We start from the raw sequence: 20241 nt of genomic DNA, 5'->3' as shown, positions 1-20241 counted from the left end.
TTACTCACACAGCTGCAGAGGCCTGAGCGAGCTGCTGGTGCAGTTCCCAGGCTCCGAGGGGAGTTGACTGGGGGGTGGGGCAGGGAGCAGGAAGGGACTGAGACAGCTGAATGTGACTATCCGTGGAGTTAAAGCTGGTAAAACCTGCAAGCTTTCTGCAGCAGCTGTGCTGACCATTTGCTGCTCTCTTCAGTGGTAAACGCTGCTGGTCTGTCTGCAGAGCAGACCACTGGGAACCATGATCACTCCACAGCGTGGCTGTTACTGGTGGCCCCTACTTTTCTTCCTGGTTACTAGCTGTCTCTACATCTCAGCTTTGCTGGTCTCTGGGTGCAATGAAACTGAAGTAGGACCTTCATGTGGGGCCACGAAATGCGAGGGAAGCTGCCCATGTGCCCTGCACTTCTCCTCCCTGCAAGAGGAACTCTTTCTGGCTGGGAAGCTGAGCAATGCCAGCTTGGGGACAGGAGAATCCAAAAACAAAGCTGTCCTCTTTCCCTTTGTGAGCAGTCATTCTCAAGGTTTGTTTTGTTCCACTATGCTTTGAAGTTTCTTAAGTAGACTCTAGAGCTCTCTTTAGTCATGGTTAGCTACCTAATTGTTGTTTCCCGTGAAGGGATGAAGGCTGAGGTCTGTTACTCTGCCATTTTGGTGACATCCCACTGGTAAATTTTTATAATATCTATTATAATGTTCTACCTTGGTAAACCTGAATTTTAAAAAACTCAAAGATTTTCAATGTTCAGGGATCACAAGCTTTGCCAAATCAGTTAATACTAAAAACAACCCTATACAATACAAATATTACTGAAAGATCTTACAATACACAGAGCAAAAGAAAAACATAAGCAAGCTTCACCATCTGCACCCTTAAAGCAATAAATCATGGTGGTGAAATATGAAAAATACAAAATGTCATGATCACTGTATCATGATTCAATAAAACTCAGTCTCTATCCAAACACAGTAGAAGAAAAATACACAAACACCCTGACATGTGTAATTTTAAATTTATAACCGTAAACCTCAAATGGACCTTCAGTGCTGCCTGAAAGTCCTACTTTATTTCACTCACTGGCTCTCTCAAAAACCATTCCACACTTTCTTCTCAAACCTCTAACACCCCTTCTTCACCATCACTCTAGCAGATAACCCTAGTCTTTCCACTAAACAAAGAGAAGCAAAAAGAAGAGAACTGGTTCATGTGTCTAGCCCCACGCTTACAGACCTCCTCACCTCTTCAAGACTCTCTCCTCCTGCCATGATGACGGGTGGCACCCAGCTTCTCTGAAGGCCAGCCCCTCCCGGGCTGTCCTCACACTCACTCTTGAACCCATGATAATCACGCTTTCCTCCCTACCAGACCGAGGAAACCACACCTAAGAGAGTCGCCAGAAATCTCCACAATGCCAAATCTAACGTCACTTGTCCATCTTCAGAGATCGTATGTAGCCTCTCAAAAGCCACTGGCACTTCCCGCTTCTCTCGCTTCTGACCCTCCACACCCTCGGTCTTCCTGCTGCCTCACCGGCTGCACTTCCTCAGCCTCAGCTGTCGAACCCTTTCCGTCCCCTTCCAGACAGTGCTCAAGAGCTCAGTCTTCAGACCCACATCATTAATAATTTTTTAAGTCCTACGGCTTTAAATACATTTATTTTTTAAAGATTTTTTGTTTATTCATTTGAGAGAGAGAGAGAGCACAAGCAGGGGGAGTGCGAGAGGGAGAAGCAGGCTTCCTGCTGAGCAGGGAGCCCGACGTGGGGCTCGATCCCAGGACCCTGGGATCATGACCTGAGCCGAGGGCAGACGCTTAACCGACTGAGCCACCCAGGCGCCCCTAAATACATTTAAATGTTAACAGCATACAAATCTATATGACAGAGCCAACATCCACCAGAGCCTGATGACAGTCACTCCATGCCACCATGTGAATGTTTAACAGGCATTTCATATTTCACACGTCCGTAACAGTATTCTTGATCTCCAACCCCCAGTGAAATCTGTTCCCTGCAAGGTTTTCTATTTCAATCAATAACATCAGAATTGCCCCAAATCCTACCACTACTCAGCAGTTTCCCACCCTAATCCAAGGCTCTATATGAATTAATGCAATACCCTCCTAAAGTGATCTCCCTATTTCCACTCCTGCCTCTCTACATTACCTTCTCAAAAGAGCTGCCAGAAAAATCCTTTCTAAAATAAACCAGCAGGTTCCAATCTGGCATTTAAAGAGCTGAGAAGTTGCTACTCTGTCCCAACAAGTACAAAGCAGAACAGCATGAAAAATCAACAACTCCTCTTAGATCTCTCAGGAAAGGGATGACCCCAAAATCAGGGAGACAGTCAGGTGGGTACAGAGAACCACAATTTATCTGTGCAGGAAGCAGTGGTCCTGTAGGAATCCGTGCTGGGCAGGAAAACCTAACCTGTAACTGACATAGTGCCGGAGGCTCAGTGTGGACAGAGGGACAAGTCTGAAAGTTAAGTACTCTGGGGAACCAGGTCCTAGGGAAAGCCCCATAATTCAGTGAGTTTGACCTCTAGGTGCTCAACCAGGTCCTCAGAGCAAAGATCAGAAGAAGAAGCATTTTGACAGACAGCAGAGCGTTCTGTTCTTCTTAACAAGGTCAGCCCTCAGGAGGAACTGTCTTACCAGAGCTTCAGCCGCGGGGGTTTTACCACAGCCCGGCCCACCGGAAGCAAGGAACACACAGCACTGCAGCCCCCTCCAGCCATCCCTTCCCCGCGAGGCAGGGAAGAAAACCAGAAGCACTGGTGAAGTTCACAGGCCCGGGAGCATCGGCTCACCAACAACAGATGGACAACGTAAGCAGAGATGGAAATCCTAAGCACAAGGAAGAACTTCAAGAGAACAAAAACACGACAACAGAAATGAAGAGTGCTTCTGATGGGCTTATGAGCAGACCCGACATGGCTGAGAAAGGAAGCTCGGAGCCTGAAGATGACAAGAGAACCACCCACAATCAGAAAGCAGAGAGAACAAAGACTGAAGAAAACGGAACAGGATATATGAGAATTGTGGGACAATTACAGAACATAAACCAGAGCATGACACTGTCCTAGTCCAAACCTTCAAAATCACTTACAATGCCCATCGCTTACACAAAGCCACAAGCTCCCACACCGTGGCCTGTAAGACCCTACAAGATTTGAGTCCTGCTATGTCTCCCACCTCTTCTTCTACTCCCCGGTTCCTTTCTCCTTTTCCCAGTCTCACTTGTCACCCTGTTGTCTTCTCCTGCTCTTCGAGCTCACCTCTGCTTCAGAGCCTCTGCATTTGCTGTTTCTTCCGCGTGAATATTCTCTCCGGGACACTCACATGGACCACTCCCTGACTCTGTCCACAGGCTGCAGAAACATCACCTCCACAGAGAGGCCTTCCTTCAACACTCTACTGAAACACCAGCCTACCTCCTTCCATTTTGCTTTACTTCCTACAGCAATATTTTCTATTTTGTATAATATTTATGTTATATAATACTTTACATCATGCATTTGTTCACTTTCTGTCTCATCCACCAGAAATATGAGCGCCTTGAGGGGAGGAACTTTGACTTGATCAGTTCCCTGCTCACAGCACCAAGAATGGTTATCTACCTAGCACAAATGAGGTGTTCAGTGAACAAGTGAAGCAATAAATGACTATTACAATTTATAACAAGGTTTTATCTTGTGTATCAACCTGAATTGACTATGCTCAGATTACTAAAACTAAATAATTCAGAGTTGCACATAAAATGGTTGTCCTGTTTCTGAAAAGAAAACTTTCAAAAAATATGACGTACCTTCTGCATTGAATTTCCAGACCCTAGGAGACTTCTAGTCTTTCCCTCCAAATAAAGAGAAGTAAAATGATCCTATGGGTTAAATTCAAGATCCCATACAATTCCTGGTGATGGGAAGAATAATCATTTCTATTTAAACCCAAGTTTGTTTTACTCCTCCCAACACACACATACACACAGACACATTGCTTATCTTTATTCTAGTTTTCATGAAGTAAAATTTTTCACCAGGCAGTATATTCACAGAGTTTGAAAAAAAAGAAGTCTAAAAATGTATACAGTAAAAAATCTTGCCCCTGTACATCAGATACCGAGTTCAAACTCCCACCACCAAAAAGTAAGCACGGATATCCCAAAGCAGCCATGGGCAAATTATTCCAACTATTTCAGCTTTGTGGGGTGTACGGTCTCCATCACAACTATTCAACTCAGCTGTTGTAGGGTGAAAACAACCTTAGACAACGGGTAAACAAATGTGGACAGCTGTGTTCTGGGAAAGCTTGGCCTGCAAATCCAGACAGCGAGCTGAAACTCCAGCATAGTCCAACCTGTTACACAGCTGAGTTCAAATAGGTCTCTTTCAAAAGAAAGTCAGTGGTAGTGTGTGGAAGGCACTACGACCAAGAATGCTGTTTGAAACAAAACTAATCCCACTAACCATAATGATGTACTACACACATTTTCACATAAATATGAAATATACATACAAAGTTTTCATATAAATAGATTTAAGATTATTCCAAGATGTCTCCTCTGTAATCTATAATATGTGACTTCAAATACACTCCTTGTGATATAATTATGAAGAACTGAAGGAACATTAACACAAAACACACCGGTCATCTAACTCTGGCCCAAAACTTTCCCTTAAATGGTAGATCAAATACACAATTAACATTGTCATGGTATACATAAAAAAACTAAACCAGAGTCTATATTTAAAAACAAAATAAATCCCAATTATGTATTTCCCAATCAATTCCAAAATGCATGTTCTTGATAGGTCTTATAAAGGATTTGGTTTAATAAAATAAATCAAGATCAGAAAGAACCAGCACTCTGAAAAATAGATCATTGCTAGATGGAGTAACCAGTTTCTCTAAATTGAAAGGTATCCTAGGAATGGATCTTACCTTAGATGCCATCCTCATAAAAAGTTTGTTTTGATTTTCTGCTGTTCCCATCTTTTCATTCTTGACTAAATCATTTAGGCTGAGATTATCATCATCATGAAAGTATCTAACCCTTTCTTTTCCTTCATGGGTTGAAGCCTATGAGAAAATGAACATTATTTAGTGAAAACATGGGTCTTTGAAGTATTTTTAATTAACTATCTGTAAATCTGATATTAAATGCAAAAATCCCACCACATACCACAATCTTTCCTTCCAGCTAGCTTATCCCTATTCTGTGTGCTTCCTTTTGGAAGAATTTCCATTAGAATACCACTCCCTATTTCTGCCCCATTACTCTCCTCTTCCCTAGGGATGGAAGTATAACACTATCTGATTTCTGGGTTTGGGGGAAGAGGCAGAAATGTTTTATCCCTTCTTCTCTCCTGTCTGCTCTTCTTGTAGTAACAATTCCTACCACCATGGAGGGAACTCTGCAGTCATCCAGAGATTGAGTAAGCATGCCAAAAACAGAGTGAAATATTAGCAAACCCATTTTACACAGCTCTATCAGAAACAAAGCTAATATTCTGATTCTCATCTAAATCAGTCCTGGGTTTTCCCAGCAGCTCGTTCCATACCTACATGTGGAAAAGAAAAGTGCTATTTATTTCCTCTCAAGTCCAATGCTCCCTTACGTTCCCTTATTCTCACCTGCTCTTCAACCTCTCTGAGATCTTTGGAACCACATTCCCGATATTTCTTCCCAACATTACTATTCCTGAAATCACGAGCCTAAATCTCCTATTCCATGACTTCAATCACTCCCTGGCTCCAGACCCTTAATTTCTGGCCTTCTCATCCTTTCATTATACTCGAAAGGCAAAGCTCAATCCCAAATGAACGTGTCTGTCCTCTTTACCCCGGTACCCACACTGCTGGGTCAGAGGTAGCTCAAAAAGCTCAGTTGTCATCTGGCATCGCATCCATGACTCCCCAGCCAGTTCTGTCCTTTCATGGAATCCAAACCTTTACTATTCTCCTGCTACATCTCCACTCCAAACCCTTAATTCCTCCCATTTCATTAGAAGAGGGATCCATCCCACTCTATTTGCTGAAAGAATTACTATCTCCAGCAGCGTAGGCACTCAACAGGCAAATAATAAACATCTGACAAAAAATTATGAATGAACAAATCTTCTGTGGACCCAATTACCCCCTTGTATGATATTCCAAATCTACAACAAAAATTCTAACTTGGGAAAACTGAATACATTGTTTTTACCATCTCAAAAGCCTCAACGTAGTGCTAAAAACTAATTGGTAGAGCTGGAAGACGGAAAAGAAAATAAGGTTTATAAAGGATCAGAGCAACTACACAATTAAGACATTATTGTCTTATCCCATCACCATGGCTCAAATTAGATAAAACAAGATTTTCCCTAAGAGCTATGTTAAATATGTAAAAAAAAATTAGAAACAATGGCAAAAAAATGTACACAAAATTAAAATTGCCAGGGCACCTGGGTGGCTCCGTCAGTTAAGCATACGTCTCTTGATTTCGGTTCAGGTTATGATCTCAGGGTTGTGAGACTGAATCCCCGCATCAGGCTCCAGTCCAAGCGTAGAGCCTGCTTAAGATTCTCTCTCTCTCCCTAAGCCCCTCCCCACCCAAAATTAAAATTGCCTTAAACATTCAATGTTCACCACAGTTATTGGAAAACTGTAGTTGAATCAGACTGTATTTTGTAAAATGCGAAGGGATATATCCAAGAATAAAAGTAATATAATTTACTACCTTCTAACATTTGTATTATAAACCTACACTTCAGAATATTCTGTAGTCTGATGCAAAGAAAGCCAAGGGGGAGAGAGGAACTCTGAATTGATAAACAAAGACCTCTGTTAAACACACCATCTGTCTCTTCCTTCTTCCTCCTTTACATTCCAGAGATTTTCCTGGTATATGCACAGGCCACACTCTTCCAGACTGATCTGTTCTGACGAGGATCACCTCTTGGTCTTCATTCTATGGACAGATTTAGAGATAACTTTTGAAATTATTGTGAAGAATATTGAATATTTATATTTAGTAATCAAAAAAAAGCATAAAAATGACTCTAGCTTCCACATGTAATTATAGATTATCTTCAGTCTCCTGGAATTTCATTACCCACTATAATGTAAAATGATCACGCTCTTTTCAGAGAAAAGGTTGGGGAAAAAAAAATCCAAGTTCATTTTATTTATTTATTTTTTTTAAGGCAATCACACAAGCAAACTTCAAATAATGTTTCCATCTAGACAATATTAAAAGATGTCTAAGTACCAATATTCATACAGGCATTGTATGGGAGTGTTCATAATTTATTCAGTAGATGTCATGTTTAATGCATGTTTTTTCAATTTAAAGATGCTACTAAAACCTGATTATAAGAAATAAAGCAACTGGGGGGTGCCTGGGTAGCTCAGTGGGTTAAGTGCCCGACTCTTGATTTCAGCTCAGGTCATTATCTCAGGGTCATGAGATTGAGTCTGGAGTCAGGTTCAATGCTGGGTGTGGAGCCTACTTAAGATTCTCCCTCTCCCTCTGCCCACCCAACCCTCACCACACCCCTGCTCAAGTGCATGCAACGCTCTAAAAAAAAAAAGAAGAAAAGAAAAAGAAATAAAGCAACAAGATAACACAACAAACTTGCTAAATTAGCTGCTATAACAATACTCCACACAACTTCTATTCTTTCCATTAACAGCCCTAAAATGCCTTCCACTTCTCTGACTCTTCAGAAGTTATATCCCACTCGCTTTCAATCCATAATCTTTTTCCTACAAACTACTGGCCAAATACATGCCTGGTATGGTACAGAATAAGATTAAACTTATAGTCTATGAGGAAAATGAAAATTATTAGAAAGGTTCTAACAAAGAATCACATAAAAAATATTAGATATCTACTTTATTAAAAAGCAGTTTGAAACAAGTCCAAGCAAATTATTCACACTTCAATTTTTTTCTCAAATCAGAATCAATTATTAAAAAATCAATTTCAATTCCATTTAATAGAGATTTAGTTCCCCTGTTAAGATGGAAGAAAAAATACATATCAATTATTGATCTTACATTCAAATACAATACTAAGTAGATGGTAAAGTTGTTATCACTACTTTTCTTCTTCAATTAGTTAACATTAATTAATGATGTGTTATATTTTAAAGAGTACCTCTCGTCATTCTCTTACTGGATAACAGAGATGGTTTATCAGATTGCTAAAGCTGATCTCCCTAAGGACTTTCAAATTACTAAATCTAATACCTACTTATCGATTATCATCTTCCTTGATGTGAAAGTATTTGATTCTGTTTATTATAGTCTCAGCCTGAAACTCCTCTTATTCCAGTTTTCTAAATACTCTACTCTTTCTTGGTTCTGCCTTACCTCTCTCTGACCCATTCATCCATTAAATACTCTAAAAAGTACCTACCTTATGTAGTTACTAAAAGAAATATAGTCCCTGCCTACAAGAAGTGTACAGCCTATTGAGTGAATTATTCTCTACATGCATTAATCAGCATAAAGAAAGTCAACTTCACTTTTTCCTCCATTTCGAGCTATACTCCAAGTATTGATGACTCCAGGGTTCCTTGGTTTCCATCCTTCCAGCCTGAACATAATTGTCACTCGTACTGACAAAAAATTCATTATGCTAAACACAAATGTAATTATGTCATTCTTTGCTGAAAAACTTGCAGGGACCCCATACTACTCAGGAGAGATCAGTGCCTTTCAAAGTGTGGCCCACAAACCAGTACCAGTCAGAATTACCAGCCATGATATACTTGTCATCAGGCCACAATGAGTTAAGTACAAAAACTGAGTGTTTATAAACTTTTACAATAATCTTCAACAGTAATTTTATGTTGGTTCAATCTAAATTAAAATTTGGACCTATATTTTAGAATATCTTTATTTCATTTTTCTATAATTTTTATTGTGTTTTACAAAACTATTAGTTCATGATGGGCTGGAAAATCCCCCCCAAAAAAAAACCCACAAAAAAACACTCTGATCCTACAGCACAGTCTGAGAAACACGGTAGTAGATAGTGGGATAAACGCCAAGCACCTTAACATACCACGTAAGGCCTTCAAATTCGAATACTATGGCCTTCTTCAAATTCACTTTTTCTCTAGCCGTTCATAGTTCATAGTTTTTGTAAACTTAGTGTCCATTTTACTTCCTAAATAATTTTAGGCGTGTCTGTATTGCTAGACCATAATCTTTTCAGTAAGCATTTGTCTATTTACAGCTATCTGTCTGTCTTTGCCAGGCCAAAGCATACAGATACGCTTCCCGGTTCCTATAGCACCGGGTACAGTGGCGAAAAACGACAGTTCACAGATGGGATTAACAAACTGGTGCCTCGGACAGGCTGATTCTACTCCCGTCGCTAACCCACCACACTCCCAGCTATGCTCCTCTTCTCCACGCTTTTCTACTTCCTGTTCCTTGGGCATGCCAAGGGACACCATGTGTTCCCACTTTGGGTACCCAAGACAGAAATACTGAGCAATTTCCATGTTTGCTACTCCATTAATACAGAACGTGGGGCTTATTTAAGAAGCTACAACAGGATCAACACACGAAGGCCCACAGGCCAAATCCAGCTGCTGCCTGTGTTTGTTTGGCCCACAAGAATGGTTTTTACACTATTAAATGGTTGAGGGAAAAATCAAAAGAATAATATATTTCATGATGAATAAAAATTATATGCAATTCTCATTTTAGTGTCCAGAACATTGTACTGGAACAGAGCCACGCTCACTCGTTTATCTACGGGCTGTGGCTGCTTTCATTCCACGACAGCTTCAAACCTATGTAACTGAGTTGCCGCGACACACACTGGAAAGCCCATAAAGCCTAATATAGTTACTGTTTGGTCTGCAGAGAAAAAGTCTGCCAACCTCTGATCTATATTATTCTTCAGGTGATAAAACTAATCCAAAATCATTTAATGATTACTTTTACTACCTGAGAACAAGCAAGATAAAACTTGAAACTGCTGGACAGCATTACAAACAGATCCATGCTGTAACAGGGAGGGTAAGAGAATGGGGACCCAGAGCCCTTTCATTTTGTTAACATGGGTCTGACGTCCATTTCTGGCCACAACGGCCACCATGAAAACCAGGTATAACCTGGCACAGTTAAAATAAAGCCAGACAATACGGAAAAATACATGAAACAACCAAGCCAGAAGAAACACCCCAGAACTAAAAGTGGCTGCCTCCAGGACAGGGATAAGGTCTGAAAAGGGCTCAAGACATTGCCTTTCTTTCCCACAGGCCTTCCAGCATTATTTGGGTGTAACACACTGATTAAAAAGAAAAGGAAAGGAAAAAGCACACTCACTTTGCTTCAAAGCTGGTATCTGAAAATTCTAAATGTTCGTTTGAAAGCTATTTGTAGCATCTGGTGCATAAAGGAAACCCTCTTCCACTAGGTCAGATTTTCCCCACCAGTTGGTATTCTCAAGTCTGTCATCACTGAAGGCCACAGAACGTGTTTCTATCTTTTAAAATGTCAACAAATAGGCAGTTATGATAGTTCACAGTATTTTCCTGATTTTTAAACAATCTCCACTGTATCTCTAATTATGTCCACAGAGCAGGTTATTCGCTACACACAAGTTCCCAGCCGAGGCGGTGAGTGCTTTCCACTCATCAACATGTGTATCCTGGCTCAAGGCTATTTGTTCATTTGTACACTTATTCACAGGACCTTATAAGCTCAAAGGAAGCATGGTGATGGTACCAGACAGACTGCAAGCAGCCTTAGTTACGTCTCCCTTTCTCAATTCATAGTAACTGTTTACTCGTGTCTTCTCCCCGCCCCTTGATCAGCCTTCCTAGAGGCTCATCTCTTTTATTAATTTCTTTCCTGTTTTTTTTATCACTTCTATTCACTTTTAGTTTTTATTTCAGGAATTTCATTACCTACTCTTCAGTATGTTTTCTCTTCTCTCTTCCGCACTGGGTTCCTGGCCCATGCCACAGCACAGCACGCTGGTGCGGATCCTGGGGCCAGGATGCCCACGTGCCAACCCTGCCTCATTACGGAACCTTGCATGTCACTTAATTAGCTCGATTTCTTCATTCATAGAAATAAACAAAATAACAAGGTATTTCTAGGATCAAACAAATTAATACATACACGTTATTTAAAACAACGCCTAGGAATAAAGTGAGTGATCAATAAATATTAGCTTACACTTTTTAGGTCTCTTTCATTTATCTAAACCTTTCTTGATCTGACTGAGTCTTTCCTAGGATTTACCCCCTCTTCTCTCTAAAATGTCTAGGATATTATTATTCTTCATATACATCTACTACTGTTTCACTTTTTCTTTAGAATATTATTCTGTTCTCAGAACTGAAGCTACTAAACATCCTTAAAGTCCTCTTGAGACTGTGCTGCCATTTTAAATTCACTAGCAATGAGTGTTTACACCCCAATTATTTTTACTATGCTCTCTGGCATGCGAGTGTGTAGCTTGGTGGGAGGGTTTTCCTTCCCTCCTGCCCCTCTGCCTCCTCCCACCCTTCAGGAAAAGGCTGTTCTGACAGTGTCCCCACTCAGTCCATGAGGACTCCCGGTTCTTACAACAGCATCTCACCCTGTGAGACTGGGGCTATTTCACGTAGTCCAAGTCACGGCTTCAAGGCTCTGTCTGCCTTCTTCCATCATTTCCTAGGAGCTACAGCACTAAGTCCTCAGGCCATTTCCAGACCTTTCTCAGGAGCCCTCCACCCGGCATGAGGCAGGGAGAGGCTGTGTGAGGGGATCTGATTCCCACCCTCTCAGAGCAGCTCAGTCCTCAGCTGCTCTGCCTATTTTTGGAGTTAGATCCCTGCAAGCTCCAGATCCTTACTGTTTTATCCTTCCGTTCAGTTCAGAGAAGTGTATCTTTCCTTTTGAGCATGTTACATCCCTTCCAATTCTCTTTTTACATTTTGTCTGTGATCGCTATGTTTTCGTACAGAGTGAGGGCCTCAGAGCACTAACACACCTCTAGTCAGAGCACTCAGAGCGCTGCCCCCTGGTTTTCCAAACGTGTTAGGTTGTGGGGACCCCTGTGAAACTCCACATCAGTACTGAGATTCAGAAGGTAAGAGATGGCCCAGCACAAACTGAAAACCTTCGCCAGGACCACATCCTCTCAGCTCCTCAAGTCCCCCTGTCAACACTGGAATTCTTCTAGAGCATGCTCTAGAATCAGAACAGAGGCACATATTTATTGGCATAATAATTAATATACCGTTAATTAGTATTATAGTGACCTGCCTAACCTCTTTGTCCTAAAGCTGCTAGCTGGATGAATTCTAAATGTGTACAAGCCTGAGAAAATTAAATATTACTGTTAAGGATCATTACTAAAAAACTAAGTAAAAATTAATGCTAGACTACACCTCACAATGTCAGAAGTAGATTATGTGGAGACACATCTAACTACTAACAATTTTAATTTTGTTAACAGATATTTTCTAGAACCAGTACAATGTCTGGCGCTGGCATAATAGAAAGTCAATTCAATTCTTCAGTTTCCTTTCCTTCTTTCATCATTGCTTCCTTGTAATCCTTACATATGAAGCTACCCATGAAAAAACATGTACCTTCACATTATATTTTTAACCAGACTCCTTCCAGCATTTGCCAAGGTGGGGAGGGATGAGAGGAGGAAAGGAGATTAAGAAATTTTTTAAGTGTTAACTGACATTCTGGAATCTTTCCACACTAAAATAATAGAGTTCTTTTGGATATTAAAAAAAAAGGTTATTTTGATACTTATGAAATAGATAAATTTAAGGACAACATAGGTTATTTAATACATCAACAAAAGCAACGAAATCTGAAAACTGCCTTATATTTTTCCTATTTAAAAACAAACCAATCTTGCCATTTGCAACGACGTGGATGCAACTAGAGGGTATTATGCTAAGCAAAATAAGTCATTCAGAGAAAGATAATTGTCATATGATCTCACTGATATGAGGAATTTGAGAAACAAGACAGAGGATCATAGGGGAAGGGAGGGAAAAATGAAACAAGATGAAACCAGAGAGGGAGACAAACCATAAGAGACTCAATCTCAGGAAACAAACTGAGGGGGGTGGGGGGAGGGGATAATTGGGTGATGGACATTGGGAAGGGTATGTACTACGGTGAGCACTGTGAACTGTGTAAGACTGATGAATCACAGACCTGTACCCCTGAAACAAATAATACATTATATGTTAATAAAATTAAAAATTAAAAAAAAATAAAAACAAACCAACTTTTCCAAAGAGAAATTAATGTTTGTGTAATTTCATAAAGTTCTAAAATATATCTCATTTAATTTTAAGACCCTTATAACACAGGTATTATTAAGCCACATTTTACTAGGGAGGCTACTAAGGATCATGTACAATAAATGATGAAGCTCCAGACTCGACTCTAAATCTTTGGCTTTAAAATCCCACATGCTATTTCTATTACTCCATTTCTCTAGTAAAATGAGTTAATAAAAATGATATTTTGGTAAACACTGACTTTCTGAAAGAAAAGGTAAGTTGGCAATGCTCCTTTAACTGGTAATATGTTTTTCAATTACAAAAAAATCTCTTTCACCAAAATGAAAGTCTGCACACCTCCTGAGAAGGCCTGAGTACCTGATTAAGGACTCAACAACCAAGCCCAATTTTAACTGTTGATTTAATATATTTTATGATACTGTCTAGCTGTGGGATGAAACTCTGGACAATCTGAAAAGACAGGTCCATAACTGGCATAAAATTAAATCAAAAACATTGCAGACTTTTCATTTTTTAAAAATATTCTGTTTCATTTCATTCCATTTGATCAATGAACTCCTATCACTCAGAACCACTTCTATCATTATATAATCCAACAGCATGAATGTGTCTAATGCGATGAACAAGACATGGTTCCAGTTGTTAAGGAATTCATAAATGGCAGGGAGAGGGGGAGAAAGAGGAAATAAGGGAGTTTATACAAATCACCACTGGACTATTAAGTAAGATAAAATATAAATCAAGTAGGACCGGGTCACACGGGATGGAGAAATTAATGTGTTCTTGTGGACAAGTGAACTGGGTCTTTGGAAACAAAGATAAAACGGGAAAGGGTTAAGAAGTAAAGGAAACAAAGCACAAAGATCCAGTACTGCTGAAAGATTTCTAAGTAAAGGCATATTCATATTTTAGACAAATTTTAAATTTATATTACATTTTAAAGTCTCAAAAATATTTCAAAGGCTCTTGTCTCTAGATAATTAACTTGGCTAAAGGAGTAAGAACAGACATGACCTGAGGTTCTAACTGCCCAAATCCAGCGTTCTTCCGACTCTGCCACAACTGCATTCAGATGAAGCCTGGAGGCAATTTAAGGACACACTGATGAGCAAAGGAAGAGTGGCAAGAAGAGCATGTAGGATGTTACTGCTATACTCTAAGCAAGAGATGATGGGGCAGTGACCGAGAGCAGTGACGGCAGAAATTAAAAGGATGAGGTATGTACAGGAGGGAAGGCAAGTAAAACAATATTACTTGGTGATACTTGAATGTGCTGCCAGAAGAAGGAATTAAGAGCTTCTCCGTGGTTTTTAATTCAGAAAAACAGCAGGATAAGCATGCAAGTAAGAGAAAGAAAATGATGACATAAACAGACATTTCTGCAAAGAAGACATCCAAATGGCCAAAAGACACATGAAAAAGTGCTCAACATCACTCGGCATCAGGAAAATCCAAATCAAAACCTTAATGAGATACCACCTCACACCTGTCAGAATGGCTAAAATTAACAAGTCAGGAAACGACAGATGTTGGCAGGGATGCGGAGAAAGGGGAACCCTCCTACACTGTTGGTGGGAATGCAAGCTGGTGCGACCACTCTGGAAAACAGTATGGAGGTTCCTCAAAAAGTTGAAAATAGAGCTGCCCTACGACCCACCAATTGCACTAGTGGGTATTTACCCCAAAGATACAAATGTAGTGATCCGAAGGGGAACATGCACCCCAATGTTTATAGCAGCAATGTCCACAATAGCCAAACTATGGAAAGAGCCAAGATGGCCATCAACAGATGAATGGATAAAGAAGATGTGGTATATATATATACAATGGAATATTATGCAGCTGTCAAAAGGAATGAAATCTTGCCATTTGCAACAACATGAATGGAACTAGAGGGTATTATGCTAAGTGAAATAAGTCAGTCAGAGAAAGACAAATACCATATGATTTCATTCATATGTGGAATTTAAGAAACAAAACAGATGAACATAGGGGAAGGGAAGGAAAAATAAAATAAGAGGAAAACAGAGAAGGAGGCAAACCATAAGAAACTCTTAACTCTAGGGAACAAACTGAGGGTTGCTAGAAGGAAGGAGGGTGAGGGGATGGGGTAACCGGGTGATGGGCATTAGGAGGGCACCTGATGGAATGAGCACTGGGTGTTATATGCAACTGATGAATCACTAAATTCTACCTCTGAAACTAATAATACTGTATAAGTTAATTAAATTGAATTTAAATAAAAAAAAATTTTTAAAAAGAGAAAGAAAATTATGTATGTAAAGGGGATGGTTTTATACATTCTGAAGTTAGGGACACCCTTAAAAGTCAGGCAGACAACTGAAAACACTAGTTCAGAGCTCAGCATAGAGCTCAGATCATCCACAAAAAGATGTTAACTGGAACAGTGAAACTAAGAGATACAGCCAGGATGAGAACAGAGATCCTTGCTTACCTATCCAATCCCTTCTTCCTCTTCCCTCACTCATACCTCACTCTGTAGCCATTCAGAAGATGCCACCATCGTCAGATGACACCATCTCCCTCTCACCTCTGCACCCTCACCCATGCTCCTTTGCCCAGACCACCTTGCCCTGCTGGTTTGCCAGAGGAGGACAATGAAGTTGCTAAGAAAATAGAAAGTTGTTTGTTTAGAGACACAGCAACTTAAGCGTATTTGTAAGTAATGAGAAAGGGGCCAAAGAGAGAAATTAAAGATTCCACACAAGAGAAGGTGGGAACTGGTTCTAGAGGCTAGAAAAGGAATAAGATCAGAACACTGGTAAAGAACTTGGCCTTCGAGGAAATGAAAACACTTTTCCCACTGCCAGATGAGAGATGCAGAAAGACTAATGTTCTGGGGACACGGACAACAGACAGACACTGAAAACATCCAACCTTATAATTTCTATTTTCCCAATCATCAGGTAGGAAGCAAAGTGACTGCTAAGAATAAAGCAGGGAATCTGGGGAGAATGGCTAAAGTTCTGAGTAACTGCTAAGAGAAATGTGATTTTTGGGGGGGGAGCGGGCAGGCAAATTTGCAGGGAGAAATAGGTCATTGTGAATTTCTTCAGTCTCCCTTCCGAAAATAAATTTTAGAAATTGTATTACTGGGACACAAAATATGCTGATATGATTACAATTTCATTTAATAATAACTGTGCAGCATGGAAAAACGCTGTTGACAGATGAGTAGAGAAAAGCAGAATAAAAAAAGACTATAATTATGTAAAATTATGCATGTGCTTTCATAGTTATAATGGACAGAGACTTGAGGAAAACATCAAAAATACTTTTTAAATGTAGATTTTTTTGTCTTTTTTGCATTGCTTTGTCAATTGTGCAAAAATATTTAACATGTTATTAGGAAGGAAGGAAGGACAGAAGGAAGGGAGGAAGGAAGGAAATAAATCTGGAGGGAAATACTTTAAAATATTTTAGGGCACCTGGGTGGCTCAGCTGGTTGAGTGACTGCTCAGGTCCTGATCCCTGGAGTCCCGAGATTGAGTCCCACATCGGGATCCCAGCCCAGCGGAGAGTCTGCTTCTCCCTCTGACCTTCCCCCTCTCATGTGCTCTCTCTCTTTCATTCTCGCTCTCTCAAATAAATAAATAAAATATTTAAAAAAAATTTTTTATCAGTGTATAATCCCTGAGTGGTAGAATTCGGGGTGATTTATTTTCTCCTTTAAGTTTTTTTGCATTTTCCACATTTCTACAAAGAATACATATTATAATTAAAAGTCACCTAAGAATAAAAAAATAAAGAAAAATATACTTTAGTTTATTTTTAAAGTCCATATACTATTAAAATAGAAATTTTCTATCTAATTGTGTGAGCATTTCTAGGCAACTTAAATTTTTGTATTTGAGCTTACATAACTGTCACATATGAAATCGGTTTCAACATCTAGGTAAGATTCTCTTTTTACATTTCAAAAATCAGCTCATTAATCTATGTCAAAGGAATTATTTTAAATAATTTTTATTTACTTTAAATAATTGTAAATTACACACACAGACCTGACCTCATTTCTTGCCACCAAATTAAAACTTAACGAGACCCACATCATCCTGCACTCAATTTATTCAAAAAATGAAGATAAATGACTTCACAGAATTTTAATGAGAACTAAATAAATTTCTATAAATAAATGATTAAAACAAGTCCTGGCATATAGCATGCCCTCGAAAAATACCATCTATTACTATTAATAACGCTAGTAGTTATAATACTATACACATCAGTTAATACCACTGTCCTGAAAAATAAAATTGTATCTTGAAATTTAATGAAATAAACTCAGAAACAGAACCTAAGTAAAAAATATTATTAAAGGAATTAGAAGCAAAGTGGTTTTCTTAAGGTAATAATTCTTTATTAAACATATCCTATAACGCTCTGATGGCACAGATTTCTAAACCAAACTATGTTTTATCACTTAATATTTAGAATTAATTCGGAGAATCACACATGGATAACATACTGGATATTTCTGGATACACCCGAACATAGCAAACACCATAAACTTTTTCTATGACTCATCATGATATAATTTCAAGTGTTTTGTTTTCTTGGTTTTTTTTGTGTTTAGTTCGACTCAACTGATTTTATTTTCTCTTCCTCATAAATCTTTATTAGCAACTGTCTACTATAATTATTGTACTCAGAACATGCTTGGTATGTGCATACGTACTATGCACTACAAAAGTGAAAACTGCATTTTGTTTTCGGCAACTATAAAGCTGAGAAGATCACAGCTGGGCCAAGGACGTCGGATCTCATTGTCCTACCAGCCCTTTGACCTTTCCCTGAAGCCCCTCAATAAAACAATCACCCCCAAAATAAGAAAAGAGCATTTTAAAAGAATTTTATTTTTAGCTTTCCTAAAAACACATTAAATTTGATTTCTTATAACTAACTTGTAATTATGCATACTACAATACAGCCAAAGTAATTTTTAAATACATAAAAGGATAAAATTTACTTTGGGGTTGATTTGTTTCACTTAAAATTGTACCCTTAAATTGCAAATATACAATATCAATCCATGACCTCATTCTTCCATGCCCTCCCCCCGCCCCCAGAAATCCAGAAAACAATGTATTAGAAGCAAACCCTTCAAGAGAACATGGCAGTCTCAGGACTCACTATTGCCCGTACGTGGTAGCATTTCATTTTTCCCTTAAATTTAATTATACAACAGAAAAAAAAACCCAAAAACAATGAAACAATGATGATAGTGGACTGACGAGCATTTGAGGGAACAGAGGTGAACTGATGGAAGAAAGAGGTTGCTCCTGGGTCATTCTTCCTTCTCCAAGAAAACCAACTAACTAGTTATGGCTTCAGTAACTACTGGAGGACCCTGGTTCACAACTTGAGAGAGTCCACAAGAGAATTCTTCATACCAAAACTCAATGTGATACATATACAATCACAACTATCCAAAATAATTACAAGTTGTTCTAAATTATTACATTTGAGAGAATATTCTTCACAAAACAATAAAAAAAAAAAAATCCTACCCCAGATGGCATTAACAATTAAATATGGCCAACGAGTCATTAAAGCTGGTATTTCCTACGCAGTGACTGGTGTCTATGGGTCATCACTCACACCCAGGATAATACTTAGAAGCCATGCTGAAGATTATTTCTGTGGCTTAGAAATAAGTCTTACAGAGAGTTGTCATAAAGAGAAAAGCTTTTCCTTTGGCAAAGTTACAAACATGGTGATAAGAGCCAAAAATAATGGCTACAGCCTCAAAACATTCTCTGGATGCCCAGATTGCACTGGGTCCTCTTCGTTATCCCCAAACTTCTATACTTTTCCTTTGGAGGACCATCAAAGCTGTAATTATATATTTGTATAATTGATCTTATTTATAAGTTTTCTTTCCAGAGAGAATGCTTTCCAAAGGAAAATATGATGTCTGAGTTAAGATCTAAAGGATGAACAGGAGGTAACTAAGGGAACAGAGGGAAAGAAGAAGAATATTCTAAGCAAAGGAAATGCTTTGTGCAAAGGCAACGAGCCTGGAGGGAAAGCCACTCAGAGGTCTAGATGATGATGACAAAGAGCTGACAGGCATGAAGAGTTGATGGGGCAGATAAGAAAAGCAAACAGCAGATTTAGAAATATTTAGCAGGTAATGCCAACACTATTTCATGAAGAATTTGATGCAAGATGCAAGAAGAATGAACAGATATAAGATTCCGTGTTACTAAAAAATGTGTTTGTATTTACATATCATCTATGAAATTGTTTGGTTTTAATTTAGCTTAAAATGTTGACTCCTTAGAAATAGTTTATTTAAAGAAATAAGCCCTCTAGTAACATAGGTAACATTTCCAATTGCAGACCACAGAAATGAGATAATTTGGAGATGGTAATAAAAGAAGTAGAACCGTATACAAAATAGGTACAGCCACGGACTTGTTTTGCTTGGCTAGGGAAGAAACAAGCTAAATGACCAAAGGCAGAGAATATCTCTGTGCTCCTCTTCCGTGGCAGGAAAGGCTGCTACCAAGTAAAGTATACCTACGGTAACGTAACATGGTGAGCAGTGGCGGAAATGCAAATACTCGACTTAGAAAACTGAGAACGTAAGTGACTTAAGTGACTTCTGCAAAGAAGGAACTGAGAAGTATTTATTGAATAAAGGCCCAACCCCACTGCTTAAAAATGAAAGGCAAAGCTTCAACACGACAGTTATTTTAATCTTGTAATTAATTTTTTTTCTCTTTTACTATGTTTATGAGGATCAGCTGCAGAGACTGGGATGCCAAAACACAGTAAAACAGTCTAGGCGTACCCATACTCTGGGAATCACAGTGATTGTATTATAGTGAACTCACAATGTATTCAAGAATCAGAGTCAAAAGACAGTGTTAAGGTCAAGTATGGTCAAACTACTATTGGAAATACTGGACCTGACTTTATGTACAAAATGCCACAAATGAGCTT

At 39.0% G+C, this 20241-nt stretch overlaps 1 protein-coding gene across 2 annotated transcripts in view; it reads right to left on the bottom strand.

Moving 5' to 3' along the window:
* Positions 1-20241, bottom strand: part of CWF19L2 (CWF19 like cell cycle control factor 2) — a 119956-nt gene that overhangs the window by 45619 nt on the left and 54096 nt on the right. Inside the window, exons 12-13 of one of the 2 annotated variants that reach the window (XM_078059064.1) lie at positions 6819-6947; positions 4940-5077 (exon numbers count right to left, since the gene is read on the bottom strand). In XM_078059064.1, coding sequence (XP_077915190.1) covers positions 4940-5077; positions 6819-6947 — 267 coding nt within the window. The remainder of the gene's footprint in view (positions 1-4939; positions 5078-6818; positions 6948-20241) is intronic. The other variant, XM_036067852.2, reaches the window with a different exon arrangement.

This window comes from Halichoerus grypus, chromosome 11 (genome assembly GCF_964656455.1).
Source record: "Halichoerus grypus chromosome 11, mHalGry1.hap1.1, whole genome shotgun sequence".
NCBI lineage: Eukaryota > Metazoa > Chordata > Mammalia > Carnivora > Phocidae > Halichoerus > Halichoerus grypus.
The sequence above is the reverse complement of the archived record's forward strand: the minus strand, read 5'-3'. Positions and strand labels throughout refer to the sequence as shown.